Source organism: Pelophylax lessonae (assembly GCF_965119305.1).
Source record: "Pelophylax lessonae genome assembly, chromosome: 4".
Lineage (NCBI taxonomy): Eukaryota > Metazoa > Chordata > Amphibia > Anura > Ranidae > Pelophylax > Pelophylax lessonae.
The window spans coordinates 516,382,989-516,402,822 of NC_138771.1; the positions used below are offsets into that span (position 1 = coordinate 516,382,989).

At 40.5% G+C, this 19,834-nt stretch overlaps 1 protein-coding gene across 12 annotated transcripts in view; it reads right to left on the reverse strand.

The window, feature by feature from the left end:
* DGKI (diacylglycerol kinase iota) overlaps positions 1-19,834 on the reverse strand; it is a 533,441-nt gene that overhangs the window by 209,591 nt on the left and 304,016 nt on the right. For 11 of the 12 annotated variants that reach the window (XM_082255060.1, XM_082255059.1, XM_082255054.1 and 8 more), the window contains 2 exons: positions 10,742-10,813; positions 7,377-7,493 (listed from right to left, as the gene is read on the reverse strand). In XM_082255060.1, the coding sequence (XP_082111186.1) occupies positions 7,377-7,493; positions 10,742-10,813 (189 nt within the window). The remainder of the gene's footprint in view (positions 1-7,376; positions 7,494-10,741; positions 10,814-19,834) is intronic. The other variant, XM_082255058.1, reaches the window with a different exon arrangement.

Here is a 19,834-nt window from a genome sequence, read left to right on the forward strand (position 1 = left end):
TGCACAAAATGACTGCCTCTTCTGTGTGTGACAGATACACTTTAGTTTAATATTTCAACAAATGGTCCACTAATCTGGAAATACAAATTAGCTGATCCAATGAGGGAAATTGTAACCTCCAAGAGAAGTCTGAGCAAAAAACTTGGATACAGCAGTTTAAAAATTGGATTTGTTAATTGATTATATTTGTTTTTGGAGTAAAATCAAAACTTCTACTGTGCACCCACAGGTCTCCACTTCCGGGCAGTCAGTGGAACTACTTAAAACTGAAGTTGAATCTGTTAATATTTTGTGTTCCCTGGTTTCTCCCTCCACCCTCATCAACATGGTAAATAAAAATTAAATGAGCAGCTTTTGTTGAACCCATGCTTTTATATATCCTCTGTTACATTCTTTGTGTTGTTTGTTTACAAGTCTGTGATTGTGGGGAGTAGCTCTGTTCTATAAAATGTCACATGAAAATAAATTCAACTTCTCAAATTCTTGTCATTTTTTTCAGGCTTTGTGCTGCTGTTCTTCTTCCACTAGGCGGCGCTGCTCTACAACTATTAAGAAGCAGTATGTTATATGTGGAGAATATTTTTACCAAGTCTAAAAACAACATGCCTTTGGCTAGAAGTAGGCTTCACAGATAATGCCCCTGGGCTGGCTCAGTAAAAAATAGTTTCCCTCTGTATTTTAAAAATCAGTCAGTAAGGTGACTCTGAGCTGCTAACATTATTTGGAAAACACTAGAAATTACCAAATATATGAAAGTTCATCAAATTTATCTTAATCTGAGTTCTCTGTAACTCACTAAATAAAGAAGCCAGAGGGTACCTAACATGGAGGTCCAATTCACAAAAAAAATAAAAATAAAAAAAACGAATATGCGCTATTTACTGCAAATCCAAAAATGTGTTGGTAAATATCGTCCAAAAACCCTGCAGTAATAAGCTCTTAAGTCTAATTCACAAACGGAACATAGAGTTAAAAAACATGCAATATTTATCACCAGGGTTTTTGTTAGAAACAGTGTGGGGCCCCACCCCAATAGCTGGTTGCTAAGGAACGGCGGGAAGCGGGTCGGCCAATGCATCTTTAACAACAGGTGACTCGTCGGATTCCCCGCTGACAGCTGAATGTAAAAAACAGACAATCACTTTACTAAAAAATAAAAAAACAACGTTCCCCGATGTAGATTCCTTGTCAATCATGACGCCCGCCGCCACCACCGGACCCGAAAAAAAAAATCCCTGCTCAGGACAAATGCTCCTGTGGTCTGCCTGCTCCACTGTGTGACATTTCATAAATAGGTAAGGGGGGTGGCCACCTGGCAACATCACGGGGTGGCACCACCCCATGTGATATCATTGACCAGTGCATGCTGGGTCAGTGACATCACAAGGGGGCGGTTCCACCAGTACCTATTCAAGAACTGTCAAACTTTGGAGCAGGCATTCTGCGGTTAGCCTTTGTCGCGGGCAGAGATTTTCTTCCAGATTCCGATAAGCCCCCTGCCCGCAGACCCCCAAAACCACAGCCCAGGATTGTGGGAAAGAGGAATGAGGATGGGAACAATGTTCTGTGGGTTGGGGGTGGGGGGAAGAGCCTGGTATGGTTCATCGGGGGGGGGGGGGGCAACCCCTCGTCTCCTCCCTTTCCTGACTTGCCGGGCTGCATGCTCAGATAAAGGTCTGGTGTCGATTTTGGAGGATACCATGCCGTTTTTCTTTTCCTTTTGGCGTTGTGTTCCCCTAAAAATCCATAACAGACTTGAAGGGCCCGGTATGCATTGGGGGGGGCCATGCTGGGGGGTTATTTTTCAGAATTTTTAATAGCCAGCAGGTTTTTTACATTCAGCTATCAGCAGGGAATCAAGAAACAGGGTCAGGGGTCTTGCAGTCTTATAGGTCAGTGGATGCAGAGTGAAAACTCCTCCTACAAGCTTTAGCCAGATACTGATACAAGTCACAAGACTGTTATATACTGCTGATGAGAAAAGGTATTTAGAAGTTTATATTTACTTAAACTATTGCATGTCCATGTTATGTGTACTGTGGGAGACCAGATATAGTGAATGCAGGGTCCTTGGTTTAGTGCCACTCTAGGGAGCTTCTTAACAACCAGCTTAATGTGATAAATTACCGCATAGAAAAATGCGGTAATTTTTGCTCAATCGAACAAACACCGCATTTATTATTAATTCAAACTTCTTATGAATGTGCAATTCACTATCAGCTTCTGATGGTCTTACTTACTATTTTGCAGAGGTTAAAGGTTTTGCATAAATTAATAAAACTTGACCATTTTAATTACCCCTGCTAGAGTTAAATTACTTGTCTTATCCCTGTAACTGCAAGAGAACTTGTTCTGTTCAAAAACAACAGACTCACTGGCCAGATCATTAGATGACAATAGAATAAAGAAAGTAAAAAAAAAAAAAAAAACGAATGCAGCCATCGCATCTAGGAATTGGTAAGCTGCAATATATCACTTGAAGGGGAATCTTTTCCCCGGCTCATATACCAAACAAGAGAAATTAACAAAGTGTCATTTGACTAAGTGGTTATAGTCTCAGGTGACAAAATGGTCACCTCCACTATAAGGGAGACCAGGGCAGACTGAAGAAGAGACTCCATACAATGTTACCATTTCCATCTAGATTAGCTACAAGGGATCTAACTCTGCTCAGATGTCACATTGGATCAGCCAGTATTCTGGGTTCAGCAATCCTTCAGTGTCGGTATCCAAAAAGTATCATACAGAATTACAAAACCACCACATGCACACAGCCCGTACACAAGAAGATATTCAGTGACACAGACATGCAGGATTAATAAACTCCAACCATCACACGCACATCCAGCTACTCTAGAAGGCACCATGCCATACTGGATTTGTCACTTTAAAGTGTATGTAAACTGTACATCTCTTTGTTAGTATGTTTGGCATCATTCCTTACTGTAGGAAACTGCAACTGAAACGTTCCTTACCTGGGGATTCTGTCTATAACATCACTTTCTTTCAGCCTGTCATTTGCATTCCTTCATCAGCTGTTGGACTGCCTGTTAGGTCTATTGGATAGGCAGTCCAACCATCAACTAAAGGAGTATGCACATAAAGGCAAAAAAAGCTGAGCTTAGAATACAGTGGGGAAAATATTTGTTTAATCCCCTGCAGATTTAGTAAATTTGCCCACTTACAAAGAAACGAGCATCAGGTGTATTTTAAACAATAGAGACAGAAGATCAACCAAAAACACATGATACAAATGTTATTAACCTCCCTGGCGGTATGATTCTTTTGGATTTTAGGTGCTAAAAGTGGTACCATTATTTTGCATGTAATTCTTGTGAATGAGCATCCCAAACCAACTGTATACATTATATATATATATATATATATATATATATATACAATATATGTATACATATATATATATATATATATATATATATATATAAAATAAATGTATACAGTTGGTTTGGGCTGCTCATTTCCAAGAATTACGTATATATATATATATATATATATATATATATATATATATATATATATATATATATATATATATATATATATATATATATATACATATGTATTTATATATATATATATATATATATATATATATATATATATATACATATATATATATGTATGTATATATATATATATATATATATATACATATATATATATATATATATATATATATATATATATATATATATATATACATACATACATAAAAAGTACAGTAAAACTGCAGGAAAGGGCACTGGGGGGCAAACTAATATGATTTTTATTTTGAATAGTATCAGTGTGTTTGATGTGTTTTTACATTTGAATTTGCCGCCGGTTCCACCTCCCTGCGAACGTCATGTTCCACCTCCCTGCTTACAGGATCCAGCAATGCTTCTGGCGGTACCCCGAGTGTGGCTCGGGGTTACCGCCTTTGGCTCTGAAATTTAACCCCGAGCCACGCTCGGGAATACCGCTAAGAAGGTTAATGAAGTTGGAGATCAGTGAGTAAAATAAGTACAGTAAAAATCTTGGATTGCGAGCATAATTCGTTCCGGAACCATGCTTGTAATCCAAAGCACTCGTATATAAAGCAAATTTCCCCATAAGATATAATGGAAACTCAGATGATTCATTCCACAACCATTTATTCATAAGTGCTTCAGTTTATAGTTCATAGCAATGTGATGTAACCATAAAATGTCCATCCACAAATAGCAGCCCCCACAAGGGGATTAGAAGCAAAATCCAGCAGGAGCTACAGAGTATAAAAAAGAAGAGTGGCGCCTCTAAGTGTAACAATATGGTTATATTTAATAAAGGTTCAACATTTAGCAACTCACAAGGTTGATGATTAAAAGAGGCACATCTAAGAATGCAGGCATCCGAGGTAAAGCTGTCCACATAGACCATCCTCCGCACCACTGTCAGTCTGCAGTCGTAACCAGGAAGACTACTCTGCAGTAGAGCAATCTGAAAGCGAGGCTGGAAGCACTCGTGGAGCGCAGCGGGGAAGGGATGATGAAGATGGCTGTGCAGAGGACGGTCTATGTGAACAGCTTTACCCCGGATGCCGGCATACTTAGATGTGCCTGTTTTAATCATCAACCATGTGAGTTGCTAAATGTTGAACCTTCATTAAATGTAACCATATTGCTACACTCAGAGGGACCTCTCTTCTCTTTTATACTCAGTTGTGACATGACGCTACTTGTATATCAAGACATCGCTTGTTTATCAAGTCAAAATTTATAAAAAAAAATTTGCTTGTTTTGCAAAACACTCTCAAACCAAGTTACTTTCAATCCAAGGTTTTACTGTATTTGATCCCCAAGCAAAACATGACTTAGTACTTGGTGGAGAAACCCTTGTTGGCAAGCACAGAGGTAAGACATTTCTTGTAGTTGGTTACTGGGTTTGCACACATCTTAGGAGGGGTTTTGGTCCACTCTTCTTTACAGATCTTCTCTAAATCCTTAAGGCTGTCACTTGGAAACTCAAAGTTTCAGCTCCCTCCATAAGTTTTCTATAGGATTAAGGTCTGGAGACTGGTTAGGCGACGTCTTACCTCAGTGCCTGCCAACAAGTGTTTCTCCACCAAGTACTAAGTCATGTTTTGCTTTTTTATGGGGGGGGGGGGGTCAAATACTTATTTTTCTCACTGAACTGCAACTCAATTTATAACATTTGTGTCATGTGTTTTGTCTGGATTTTTGGTTGATATTCTGTTTCTATCATTTAAAATACACCTATGGAAAAAATTATAGACCCTTTATTTCTTTGAAAGTGGGCAAACTTACAAAATCTGCAGGGGATCAAATAATTATTTTCCCCACGGTATAAGCTCATCTGCCTTTACATATCTGGATCTATTCATTGCATGAAGCTGTTTGGTTTATAAAAGGTTTACTTTAAAGGGGACATGGAACTCTACAACCTAGAAAAATCCTCTTTATAAATCACTGTACTTAGTTTAGAACAAGTGAAGAGTCTAAGCGTTAGCAGTCATAGAATTTAGAGTGTATTTAATAACTAAGATGGTTCAAAGGAAGGATAGTCAATGTAAAACAAGAGGTTTTGTAGTGATTGCAAGGATGAGCCTTGAACCTTCACCACCCGGTGGTCGCTAAATGCAGCTCACACTTCACACGCCTTCATCAGGAGTGCTTAAATGGACTTCATCACTCTAAGCCTGTGCATGAACTAATGCTAGCCATACACTACACGAAAAATAATTTGAAAGCGCTTTTGAAAAACGGATAATTGTTGAGCAGAGCCCTCAATACTACAATCATGTAGCGACTAAATTTAAAAAGATAAATTGTTTAATCGTTAAATGGACGTAGATTAATCAGTTTATCGTTTGATTTTTTCACATAGATAGGAAGTGACAAAATATTTGACCTTTCCACTTCCCTTCCATATATTCCTGCTTTGTATGGAGGAACGAGCATTCATTAGCGATAGATCCTTCTTTGCCTCTTCGTTTCTTCATTACTATGTGCCCTGCCAGATGAATGTATTTTTTTTTTTCTTTTTGTGTAGACGATTTAATTGAGTATTTTACTTGCAGGTTACCATTTTCTTGCGTATTAAAAATTGAACGATTGTTACAGCGAGTGAAACACACTAACCTTTAACATTTTGTCCATTCAGTAAAAATGTTTTAAACTCTTCATTCGGTTTTTCGGCTTGGAATAGATGAAAACAATTGCCATTTTTCCATCCACTGATTATTTAAAAATTGAACGAACGTAATATATGATAGATTTTCGTATAGTTTTTCATTTAGTGTATGGCCATCATTAGGCTCTGTCTGTCTGATACCTGTCTAGTCATTGTACTTGGGGCAGTGGCAATGTAACATGAATTTTAACCCTTTACCCCTCTTTGAAAAACAACAAAAAAGTTTTTACTCTAGTTGGGTTTTTAATGCAGGAAAAGCCAGAAATCTTTAACAGCACTCTAGACTCTAACAATTCTCCACATTTTACTGTACTATTATCAGGCAAGAAATGCCACCGCCTCTATCTATTCACAGAGGAAGAATATAAGTTATCAGAATTAGGCACTATCACCCAAGTGATCAGCACTGAGACTGACAGAGGCACTTGGCAATTAGCAGCAGAAGGGCTCTTGTCATTAATCTCATGTAATAAAACATTCCCTGGATGGTGCCATTAAGCACTTATAATTGCCAGTCACTGTAGTGTCAGCGGGTGGAAATGTGTTTTCTTTGTGTAAGGTGCCCACACATGCTACAATCTGATTTTGAGATTGTGTTTTGATCCTTTTTTTTTTTTTAAAGCTAAGAATAATCTTTTAGACATAGTTTTGTCATATAATAAAGGATAAAGATGTATGGTACCAGAAGAAATTTGAGTGACGGAGGCAGTAAATCAACACACAACAAAGGCCTACAGCCATGGCACTGGCTCTTCCCCCACTTCTATGCAAATATAAGCCAAAGCGTGACAGAATGCATAGCAAATAGGCCACGTGACAGTGGGTGATCCCATTGGTTTGGGTGCCAACGGTCCAAACAGTATATAAATGCCTGCATGCAGTCATTATTTACAAACTCACAAAGGATGTGGAGGGGCCAAAAGGAAGGAGCCACACAATCTTCCACTGCACTTACTACATCCAAACAAGCCGGGAATGTCAAGGAACAGGAAGTACCCACAATGCAACAGGGACAAGGCCACATCACCGGGAAAGAGAAGGTGCTGCTGGGTTAGTCCCTAGGGATCATGCGACTGCTGTGACACTCAGGTCATACATACGGGTGCTGTCCTGGGCATTGTCAGGGCAGATGGGCCGACAGTAGGTAGAGAGACCCTCACAGACAAAGAGTGACATGCAGTTACCTGAGGTTTCTTCACCTTAATGATCCAGCTAGGAGGGATGATGACAGCAGCATGGGCACCCAGAGAGCATGGTTCTTCTATGTGATGGAGCAGAAAACACGTCACCTTGTTGTGAAACTAAAGGAGAAAAAGGAAGTTAATACAATAATGAATACAAATTGGCTTTCAAATTAACTAACTCCAGCTTCACTCTAATACTGCTTATATTACTGTACTATACACGGAAAATTGTATTCAGTGGGGTAGTTTTACTAAAACTGGAGACCGCAAAATCTGGTGCAGTTGTGTATGGTAGCCAATCAGCTACTAATTTCAGCTTGTTCTATAAAGCTTTAAAAAAAAAAAATGAAAGATGATTGGTTTCTGTGAAGAGCTGCACCAGGTTTTGCACTCTCCAGTTTTAGTAAATCAACCCCACTGCGTCCCCATTTAAAACAATTCCCATTACTTCCTGACCCTAGGATCACACAGGGAGTGAGAGCAAATCTCATAAAGTGCCCGCTGACTGGCAACTCAGGTCTGCCCATTGCATTTTGGAAGGATGTGTTATTCTGCACCCTATCTGAAATCAGCTGGTATATACAGAGGTTCCATCTGAATAACTAAGTGGCAGAGAAACATGGGAAAGGTGAGTTTAAGTGAGTGGGGGGTTGGGCTGCTATGAGACTCCCTCACTTTGCCTTGAATGAGCAGTGTCCGAGTCTTTTTAAAGCTGCATTTTAGGCAGATGCAAACAGTGTAAAAACCCCAAAATCAGACTTGGTATCAGCCTCTTGCACTCTTGGAAGGGGTATTCGTATCAGCAGGGAGCATCGATAGTTTCAAAAAACAATTAGATGGGCACCTTAAAGGCCACAACATACAGGGGTATACAATGTACGGTTAACAGCAAACACACACACACATCATAGGTTGAAATGGATGGACTGATGTCTTTTTTCGACCTCACAAACTATGTAACTCTATGGAAAACAGAGCTCAGACTGGGCGAGGGAGAAGCAGTACAGGAAGCCAGCCAGGTAATGTGCTAACAAGGGGCACATAGATAAGCAGGGGGACAGAAAGATGAACTTTTACTGTCCAGTCACAGGCTGGGGGGAAGGTCAGGCCTCCTGCACTGCCAAACAGGACTGTGCTGTATGAAAGGGCTGTGTAAATCTCAGAACTGGATGGACAGAAATGCAAATGTTTTGGCAGATAAAACAGTTCCCGTCTAAGTATTTCATCTGTGCGTTCAGCTTTAAACAAAAACACGGCAAAATATTTTCACAGAAGCCACATAAGCCAGCAGGAATAAAGTGTTGGCATAATGACGAGGAACATCTTTGTACATATTTGTACAGAAAGTGGCAGCCCTCGTATTCTATATATAGAGGGAGGAGGTGCACTGTGACTTTGCACAATGTTTTTTCTCAGTAAACAGCAATGTAATTACAACACACAAGGGCTGTGTGGGTATTCAGTGGGTTTTCTATGAGTAATAGCTGACTGGAGAACAGAGTGAGACTATCATTACACGGCATGGCCCATGCTAATTCCAGGTTACAGTCATCGCTCCCTCTGCGCAGCGTCTGGAAGACAGATGCTTTAAGTGCGTTCTTTTCTTGCGCAGACATGATACTAATAATTCCGGCGGAAGCGCTTTTATACCTTTCCAAGGCCAACTCCAACTACTTCTGTTGTTTATAAGATAAAGCTGAACTCCAGGATGAGCCACGATTGTATAAATATAAGAGGCATGTGAATTCCTATTTTAATCTCAGTGTGCTTTGTGTGTTTCTTCCAGATCTGTGCAGTAATGCAGTGTGAAGATGTCCCTCTGTGCAGGATCTTCCTGTTATAAAGACCAGTCACTGCTACTCTCTCTCCTTTGTGCAGGGTGAGTGGTCTTGTCTCCGCCTTCCTCTGCAGTTAGCTGCAGGAAGCTGTAGTGGGTGGGGCCTGATGGGTCCCTCCCACAATTATGCACTCTGCACAGGCTATGTACAGCATAGTGATGTCACTACTACTTTTACGAGGTAATATCCGGTTTTGCAAAGCTATTTTGGTGCACATAAAAAGGATTAAGAGAAAAGAGCAAAAAAACCTCTGTGGGACTTTAAGGGGCTCTAGTGTAATCAACACATATAGAAGAATGTAATATATAAACAAACTCATTTTTATTTTACACTTTCATGCACTTTCTACATTATGTGCATTTATACTGTTTTGTAAAATAAAAATTAGTTTGTTTATATATTACATTATTCTATATGTGTTGATTACACTAGAGCCCCTTAAAGTCCCACAACCGTTTTTTGCTCTTTTCTCTTCAATTATTATTGGGATGAAAGCTCAACTATTTTAGGTTTACACCATCTGGCTTCCTACTATATAAAAAGCATTAATATCTTTTGTGTCTTTTGAGAAATATATTTAAATAAAAATGTGTATGCCTGTAGTTCACATTTATATTGGAACTTCAGGCAAACAGAATATAAATCCTTTAGCCCAGATGTGTATTTATTTAGACATCAATGTATGTGTTTTTAAATACTGTCATCACAACTGTATGGGATAGTGTTTGAGATATCCCTTTCTTTCATGTTACCACAATCCCAGCACAGCAGCAATCTTTCAGAATGACAAGATTACCAATGTAATCCAATGAGACTCTAATGCATGGTGCAAAGCTGCCAGTTTAACATGTTTCAGGCACTGGAGGCTGGAGGGAGACAAAAAAGTAGAGCTCAAGAAGAACCTTAGTGGTGTGCTAATGCTTCTGTCAGGGGCGTACATACAGGGGTCGCAATTGCGGCCCCCTGTACACCTGGATAGGAGGGGCAGCAGAGCAGCATGTAGAGGAACCGATCCCCTCCATTCAGCAGCTGCAGGAGGAAAATGGAGGGGATCGATTCCTCTACAAGCCACCTCACCGCCACTCGGGCCCTGGCATTCAGCCACTGTGAGGGGGCTCTGGAGGTCAGGGGGGCCCTTTTTGGTTTAGACATCTGATATTTCACCAAGCCCCCCCCCCCCTTAAGGGCTCCTAAAAAATTGTAAAAAATTATAAAAATATAAAATTATAAAAAATAAAAAAAAGAAAATAACAAAAATAAAAAAACGACTGAAACCAGTGGCAAAACTACCAGGGTCGCAAAGGTCACACTTGCAACCAGGCCCTGGGTTTCAGCCACCGTGAGGGGGCCCTGGATGGGGGTCAGGGGGGCCCTTTATGGTCTATTGCACCAGGACCCTGAAAGTTCTAGTTACGCCTCTGTCTTCTGCCCTGTACTGTACAATAAAGAGGAAAAAAAACATTTTTACACAGTTGTGTGGGGATGACATGTAAACTTAGAATAAATACTGTTAAGTCCATAACTTACCGCTTGCTTACACCATGAACAGCTGATAGCCACAATTTCTTTGCTGTGGAATGAGAACTTCTGTTGAAAACCCTGCAGATAAAGGAAACACAGACAAGCTTTAGTAGACTAATTCAATACCTGGCATAGGAAAGGAGCTCTGTGGTTGTGGCCAAAGTCTGTTACAAGCAATCTGTCTCAACAAGAAATTTTATTAAATCCACCTTCCTTGAGCTAAACTGTTGTGCCACATTCTCCAGTGTTCAATCAATCAAGAAGAGATCAATCAACTAGAGATCAATGTCTTATTAGCTCTAAGGCCTACTTCAGTGTTTATAGCCTGTTCTGATGAAAAACCTACTCAGCACTGGCCGATCCCCATTGACTTGAATAGAGCAATATATTGAGACTGGAGATCCAGTGGCAGCATGGGTGCTTTGAAACACTTGGTTCACCTGCTTAATAGACTATAAACAGGTATCATTATGCTGTTGAAGTCATTTTCACTTTCTGATGCCCCTATAAAAAGATCCCTTTAAAAAAAATGTGGGAGGCATAAAAGTGCAGGCACCACAAACCAGCAGCAAGGCCCAAAACCTTGCCAATACAGCTGAATCCTAGCCTGTTCCTGTAAGTGCCAAAGACTTGCTTGACCCTTCATATCTCCTGCACATTTTTATTGGCCAATGACCCAACCCAATCAGAGTATTGGGTCAGTAAGAATGTGTGTTTGGGAAAGGAAGGGCAGGAAGTAGTGGCATGTTCTGACACTATCTAGAAGTATTGGAGCTTTGCCTGTTGGAACGGGTCAAGACATAACAGGAACATTTGGAAGGCTACTGAAGGTGGGTGGCATAGTAGTGTAGTGGTTAGCCTAGCAGCAAAAGGGTCGCTGGTTTGGATCCCAACCATGACACTACCTGCCTGGAGTTTGCATGTTCTCCCTGTGCCTGCGTGGGTTTCCTCTGGGTTCTCTGGTTTCCTCCCACACTCCAAAGACATGCTGGTAGGTTAATTGGATCCTGTCTAAAATTGTCCCTACTATGTGTATGAATGTGAGTTAGGGATCTTAGATTGTAAGCTCCTTGGCGGCAGGGACTGATGTGAATGTACAATATATATATATATATGCATAGCTCTCAACTGTCCCTGATTTTGAGGGACTGTCCCTGATTTGCAACAAAGTCCCTCTGTCCCTCTTTCCTCTTCATTTGTCCCTCATTTTGGTCTGATTTATATAGTTTTATATAAAAGGCGCTATTTGTCTATTAAAAAGTGTTTCCCAGTGCTAAACCTTTCATCCAATTTCTAAATTGCTGCATTTGTATATGTCAAAAGCCAATTTAAGCACTTCTGGACTGGAAAGGATTTGCCCCCTTAATTACCAGGCCATTTTTTGCGATTTGGCACTGCATTAGTTTAACCGAAAACTGTGCGGTCGTGCGACACTGTACCAAAATAAAATTGATGTCCTTTTTTTCCCACAAATAGAGCTTTATTTTGGTGGTATTTGATCACCTCTGCAATTTTTATTTTTTGTGCTATAAACAAAAAAAGAGCGACGTTTCTGGAAAAAAAAAATATTTTTCACATTCTGCTATATAGCATTCCCAAAGAAAAAAAAATAAAAAATAAAAATTTTTCATCCTTTTAGGCCAATTTGTTATCTGCTACAAAATTTTAGTAAAAAAAAAAAAAAACGCAATAAGCGTATTTTGATTGGTTTGCGCAAAAATTATCGCGTCTACAAACTAGGGAAAAAATGTATGTAATTTTTATTTTTTTTTACTAGTAATGGCAGTGATCTGTGATTTTTAGCAGGACTGCGACATTGTGGAAGGCAGATTGGACACCTAACTGACATTTTTGACACTTTTGGGGGGACCAGTGACATTACTACAGTAATCAAAGCTAAAAATATGCACTGTTACTGCCCACAGTGCCCGCCATCAGTGCCCACAATCAGTGCCCATAGTGCTGCCAGTCAGTGCCCATCAGTGCCTGCTCATCTAGGAACTGATGGGCACTGACTGGCAGCGCTATGGGCTCTGATTGTGGGCACTGATGGTGCTGCCCATCAGTGTCCATCAGTGCCACCCATCAGTGCTCATCAGTGCCACCTGTCAGTGCCCATCAGTGCCACCCGTCAGTGTCTATCAGTGCCACCTGTCAGTGCCCATCAGTGCCGCCTCTCAGTGCCCATCAGTGGCACCTATCAGTGCTCATCAGTGCCGCCTATCAGTGCTCATCAGTGCCGCTTATCAGTGCCACCTATCAGTGCAGCATATTAGTACCTCCTTATCAGTGCCACCTCATCAGTACCCATATGTGCCACCTCATCAGTGCCCATAAGTGCCATCTCATCAGTGCAGCCTATCAGTGCCCATCAGCGCATATCAGTGAAGGAGAAAAATGTATTTATTTTCAAAATGTACTCACAGAAAATAAGAAAAACTTTTTTTCTCTTCAAAATTTTCTGTCTTTTTTCTTTTTTTTTTTTGTAAGAAATAAAAAACCCAGAGGTGATTAAATACCACTAAAAGAAAGCTCTATTTGTGTGAAAAAAATGATAAAAATGTCATATGGGTACAGTGTAGCATGACCACGCAATTGTCATTCAAAGTGTGAGAGCGCCGAAAGCTGAAAATTGGCCTGGGCAGGAAGGGGGTCAAAGTGCACTGTAGGCAAGTGGTAAATCACCATTGGGTTTTTTTAAGGAGAAAAGACTGATTTTTTTTAAACCACTTTACGACCAGCCACGTAGACCTACGTCGGCTGACTTTGCGTGGTTGTACCGGGGTGATGCCTCATCCTGGTACCGTTTTTTAGGGCCGGCGGTCGGGTTTTTGGCAGTCACAACCGATGCGGCTCGGGAGCCGCTCGATACTTACCCCGGGTGGGAGGGGACACCCTCCCGCCACCTTCTGTGGCTCTGCCCGGGTCTCCCGTCCCACCGGATGGCTCTGATGACGTAACCCAGGGGCGGTGTCCATGACGTCACATCCGGTTAATCGGCTGCTAAAGGCGTCAGTTTTCAAAAGTGAATGTATTCAAAAATGCAGTTTTTGGCATTTTGAATACATGGAAGTGTAGTGGAGGGGTCTGGGGTCTTTTAGACCCTCGATCCCTCCATAAAGAGTACCTGTCACTGCATATTGTGACAGCAATAAAAGTGATCAGATTTTTTATTTTTTTTTAAAAACCTGTGTTAAAATTAAAAATAAATAAATAAATAGGAAAAATAATAATAATAATTTTAGCCACCCCCGTCGCCATTAGCTCGCGCACGAAAGAAAACGTATGCTGAAGTCGCGCTGCAAATGAAATCGCTGTTCAAAACACACATGTGAGGTATCGCCGCAATTGCCAGAGCTTGAGCAATAATTAAAAAAAAAGAGATACACCCTTACTCTAAACTAGTAACCGTTAAAAAATTTTAAAGCGTCCCCTATGAAGATTTTTATTGACCGTAGTTTGTCGCCATTCCGCGGGTGTGCGCAATTTTAAACTGTAACATGTTGGGTATCTATTTACTCGGCGTGACATCATCTTTCACAATATACAAAAACATGGGCTAACTTTACTGGTTAGTTTTTTTAAATGCAGTGAAATGTGATTTTTCATAATTTTTCCAAAAAAAATGGCGTTTAAAAGACCGCTGTGCAAATACCGCGTGACAAAAAACATTGCAATGACCGCCATTTTATTCTCCAGAGTCTTTACAAGTTAAAATCAGTATTTTTTTGCTAGAAAACTACTTAAAACCGACAAACATTATATATATTTTTTAGCAAACAAAAAGTGTCAAAAATAGGCTTGGGGCTAAAGTGGTTAAAATGTGTTTTCTTTGTTTCTCTTATAACATTTTGCACATAAATAATCTTTCTTCATAAATTTAGGCCAAAATGTATTCTGCAACATTTTTTTGGTCAAAATACCCCAAATCAGTGTATACCTTGCCTTGAAAAAGTATTCATACCCCTTGAAATTTTCCACATTTTGTCATGTTACAACCAAAAACGTAAATGTATTTGCGTTATATACTGCACATCACCCTGAACACACCATGCTTTTCTTCAGCAGGGACAGGGAAGCTGGTCAGAGTTGATAGAAAGATAGATGAAGCCAAATACAGGGCAATCTTAGAAGAAAACCTGTTAGAGTCTGCAAAAGACTGGGGCAGAGGTTCATTTTCCAGCAGGACAATGACCCTAAACATACAGCCAGAGCTACAATGGAATGGTTTAGATCAAGGGCCTTCAAACTATGGCCCTCCAGCTGTTCAGAAACTACAATTCCCATCATGCCTAGTCATGACTGTGAATTTCAGAGTTTTACAATGCCTCATGGGATGTGTAGTTCTGCAACAGCTGGAGGGCCGTAGTTTGAGGATCCCTGGTTTAGATCAAAGAATATTCATGTGTTATATAGAATGGCCCAGGCCCAGTCAAAGTCCGGGTTTAAATCCAATTGAGAATCTGTGGCAAGACTTGAAAATTGCTGTTTACAGACACTCTCCATCCAATCTGGCAGAGCTTGGGCTGTTTCTCAAAATAAGAATGGGCAACAATTTCACTCTCACCCAAAAAGGCTTGTAGCTGTTATTGCCACAATAGGTGGTCCTACAAAGTATTGTCTCGGGGGCTGAATACAAATGCAAACCACACTTTTCAAATATTTGTAAAAAATGTTGAAAACCATTTATCATTTTCCTTCCACTTGACAAATATGTGCCACTTTGTGTTGGTCTATCACATAAAATCCCAATAAAATACACTTACATTTTTGGTTGCAACATGACAAAATGTGGAAAATTTCAAGGGGTTTTTCAAGGCACTGTATTATTTAGTCTGTAAGAAATCTTAAAATCGATCAATCCTGTCATACTGACTGTAGGAAATCTCATTTCCTGAGGCCAGAAAATGCCAGGACGGTACAAATATCCCTCAAATTACCCATTTTTGGAAAGTAGACAATCCAAGGGATTTAGTAAGAGGCATAGCAAGTGTTTTGAAGCTGTCATTTTTTGTCACAATCTTTTGGAAAATGAAGAAATTTAAAAAAATTTGTTCCACAATATTTTTACATTTTTTTACATATTGTCACCAGTCAGGGGCGTAACTACAGGGGTTGCAGGGGTTGCAATCGCTACCGGGCCCCATGCTCCAGGGGGCCCGGTAGCAAACCAGTGGGTGAACTTCCAGGATTGCAAAGGTCACACTTGCGACCGGACCCTGGCATTGCACCACTGTGGGGAGGCCCCAAGATTGCAGAAAGGGGGCCCACTGCAGAACTTGTGAAAGAATCCTGCTGCGGGACCGTAATAAAAGGCCATGCAACGAGTGTAAAGAGCCCCAGGATTAGTGGGAAGAGCCCTGGGCTTGAAGGTAAGGGCCCCGGCCAGGGGTCTGGGGGGCCCTTCATGGTTTCTTGCATCAGGGCCCTGAAGGTTCTAGTTACGCCTCTGTCACCAGTGTAATACAGCGCCATCCTAAAACTGGTGTGGCGGTGATCAGGGACACTGTCTGGTAACAGTATGTGAAAAAAAAAATTATAATCATTTTTTTTTTTACATTTTTTAGTAACACTGTACTACTCTGGGGAGGTGATCAGGATTTTTTTTTTCATAATATGAATGCTTATAACTGAATTTTACAGTTATAAGCAACCATTTTTACTGAATGAAAACTATTCATTCAGTGTTTACAATTGTGATTAGCTGTGATTGACCACAGCTAATCACATGGTACATGATGGGTTGTGATAGGCCCTGTCTGTATCGTGTGATCACTGTGACCAATCACAGAGCTCATCACAGTAGTACAGATTAATGGCATGAAACAAAGTTACCGGTGGCTAACAGAAAGCTCCCGATTATGTGACCCCCAATCATGGTGGTCAAATGATCATAAACCACACCCCGCCTCCCAGCATCCTAAACCCCTTAAGGGGCTGAGAGGTTCCAGCTCCAAGGGGTTAAACCAGAGTTTACTGTCACTTTAAAGCAGTATTAAACCCCAAAACAAAAATGTAATATTATGCAGCTTACCAACCCATAGATATACAGTATAGGCAGCATTACCTTTCTTTTTAAATTATTTTTTTTCCCTCTGCTTTCATCTGGTGATCTGACCAGTAACACACTTCCTATCTTAGGGTACCTACACTCTGGATGAAGGAGCAACAGAGACTCCTTTGGACCAATACATTTTCAGTTTGGGGGGAGGATAGCATTAGATGAACATGTAAATATACTAGGTGGATAATGGAATAATGGCAATTCGCCTATGATTATATCCTATTGGATTAAACGCGTCAGTAACCTCATTCTGCCATCTCCTCACTACATGCGTTGCCTTACATGATGACCTTGTAAGTGTATTTCTCTTTTTTTAATAAAATTTGAGAAACAGTTTTACGCTATGTTTGCACCGTTTGGTCATTTTCATGTACACACCATCGGTTGGGAAGTCCGGGCGTTCCATTGCTGACCACCCTATCCATCCTGGCATGTACATTGGACAACTGTATGCTGAGAGAGAGGACGTATTACCATAATCTGCTTTAGTGACCCATATTCTATACGGAATTTTGGGTCCATTACTTCTGGTGAGCGCATTTGTATTTCCTTGTTGGTGTTGGAATCTATCACAATTATCACCAGTATTTGTTTCAAAGTCACCTTTTCACTTGGGACTCTATTTCTGTAATCCTATATAGACGTTTCTATATGGACATTTTCTCACAAAGATTTCAACTCTTTTTATGAGGTTTTAGTTGTCTTAATATTTTAAAATTTTTCTTCATTCATTTGAAGGTGATTTATGATTTTATGTATATATCTTTTTAGCGCTGCACTTAATTTATCTATGTAAATATACTAACAAACTGAAGCCAAACTACAGCTTACACTTTTAAGCAGAAACAGCAAACCGAATATTTTCCTTTTGGGATAAAGGTTTTATATAAATATATATATATATATATATATATATATATATATATATATAGAAATAAAACTGGCCATTGTAAGCACCCCTATCAATAGCAAATGATTTGCCCCAATCGTCTAGCCACTAAATCTGCAGGACAGTTTATTGTTTTGAAAAACAAAAGACTAAGTCCCGGTTCACACTACCACGTGTCGCCTGACAAGTCGTGCTCCATTCTGTGCTATGGGAACCATTCTAATAGGAGCGACTCAAGACGCTCCGACTTAGAAAATAGTTCCTGCACTGCACTACTTTTGACCGAAGTCGGAGCGACTTGCATTGACTTCTATTATGTGAAGTCCGTGCAAGTCGCACCGAAGTCGCGGTGCACGGCTACTTCACTAGTCGCCCCCGAAGTCGTGTCGCCATAGTGTGAACCGACTCTGGACAGATCACCAGGTGAAAGTCAAGGAAAGAAAGAAAAAAAAAAAACTATTGCAGACACCACATCTAAAAATTGGTAAGCTGCAATAAAATAAATGTTTGCTTTTGGGTTTAATAGTTTGAGGGTATTAAAAACAGAATTTCACCCAAAAGGGGAGGTTTGGCTCGTTTTCCGACCCCCCCCCCCCTCCTCTTTACCATTTGCCACTTAGTTTTTTGGGGGGTAATGGGTACCTGGTTTTGACAGGTACCTGCTTCACTTACGCTTGGATCACTACATTCACCCCCTCACACCTTCCCCCAAATAACAGCTCGGCTTGCACATGCGCAGTGTGAAGCCGCAGGGCTTCACAGCTGTTTTCCCTTAGCTAGGATGCTGGTGCTAGGGACCCAAAGTCCAGTGAAGAACGGGCTCTGGTGAGGACAGTGCTGGACCCTGGACAGGTAAGAATTTGTAGCTGCTGACTTTTAATTTGGGGAAGGGGGGGGGGGGGTCTGAAGCTCCCCTTAAAAGGAATAACAATTACAGGTAGCAATAAGGGTTTAGGACTGGAATTTAAATTGAGGATTATATATATATGTATACATAAAAAGTACAGTAAAACTGCAGGAAAGGGCACTGGGGGGCAATGTAATGTGAATTTATTTTATTTTGAATGGTATCAGTGTGTTTGGTGTGTTTTACATTTGAATTTGCTGCCGGTTCCACCCCCCTGCGAACGTCACGTCGCAGGAGACGGAAGCCGGGGCACGGAGGCGATCGGGAGGAAGATCCGCCGCCGCATACCGCTCGCATACATCGCTGGATCCCGGTGTAACCTCTTTTACAGGATCCAGCGATGCTTCTGGCGGTACCCCGAGTGTGGCTCGGGGTTACCGCTTTTGGCTCTGAAATTTAACCCCGAGCCACGCTCGGGAATACCGCTAAGAAGGTTAATAAATAACCTGTTTTCACCTTTTTTTTTTTCATCATTTTTTGTATCTCATTGCTGCTGATCCCCTGAACCCTCTTTGCAGCCACTTCCTGTCTACATGCACTCCAACAATGACTGCATGTCAATTTTGGGGGTGGTTTTCCCTATAATGACAACGGTGGACTATGCCTGTGTAATGTATTTTGAAATGGCCACTTGTCCACCGGAAGTCCGTGTGACAGGGTGACAATGCAGGAACGCAACTGGGAGATAGGGACAGAGTATTGTCACCCTATAAAAGGAAGTGCCTGCACAAAGACCTTCATGGCAAGATTGCTATGGATTAGTTTAAAGAAAGCTGTGAATTTAAAGATATTGGAAATAACTTTTGAAAGTGCACTTACATGTTAAAGTTTACAGTATATGAGATTTTAAACATAACTTATCAAGTTTAGTGGGATCTTTTTAAAAGTCTTTTCATGCAGGATTCACACAACTTTTACCCATGATTTACACATTTCACCAATTGAATTAAATTAGAAAATGTGCGAACGTTGTATGAAAACATTTATAAATAGACCCTCTAACCCATAAAGAATAAATTAGTTCAATTAAAAATGATTTAACATTACGTAACATAACGTAATGAAACAAACTAGGTTCTATAAACAGATTATTTCTTCAACAAAAATCATGTTTTTCAGGAAATGACAGACCAAGTAATGTTACTGCTCTCCCTGCTGCAGATAAAACTATATTATAAAGCCAAGCGGTGCACTCAGAGTGATGACTCAATGCTCAGCGTCTGCCCTAATAAAAAATAG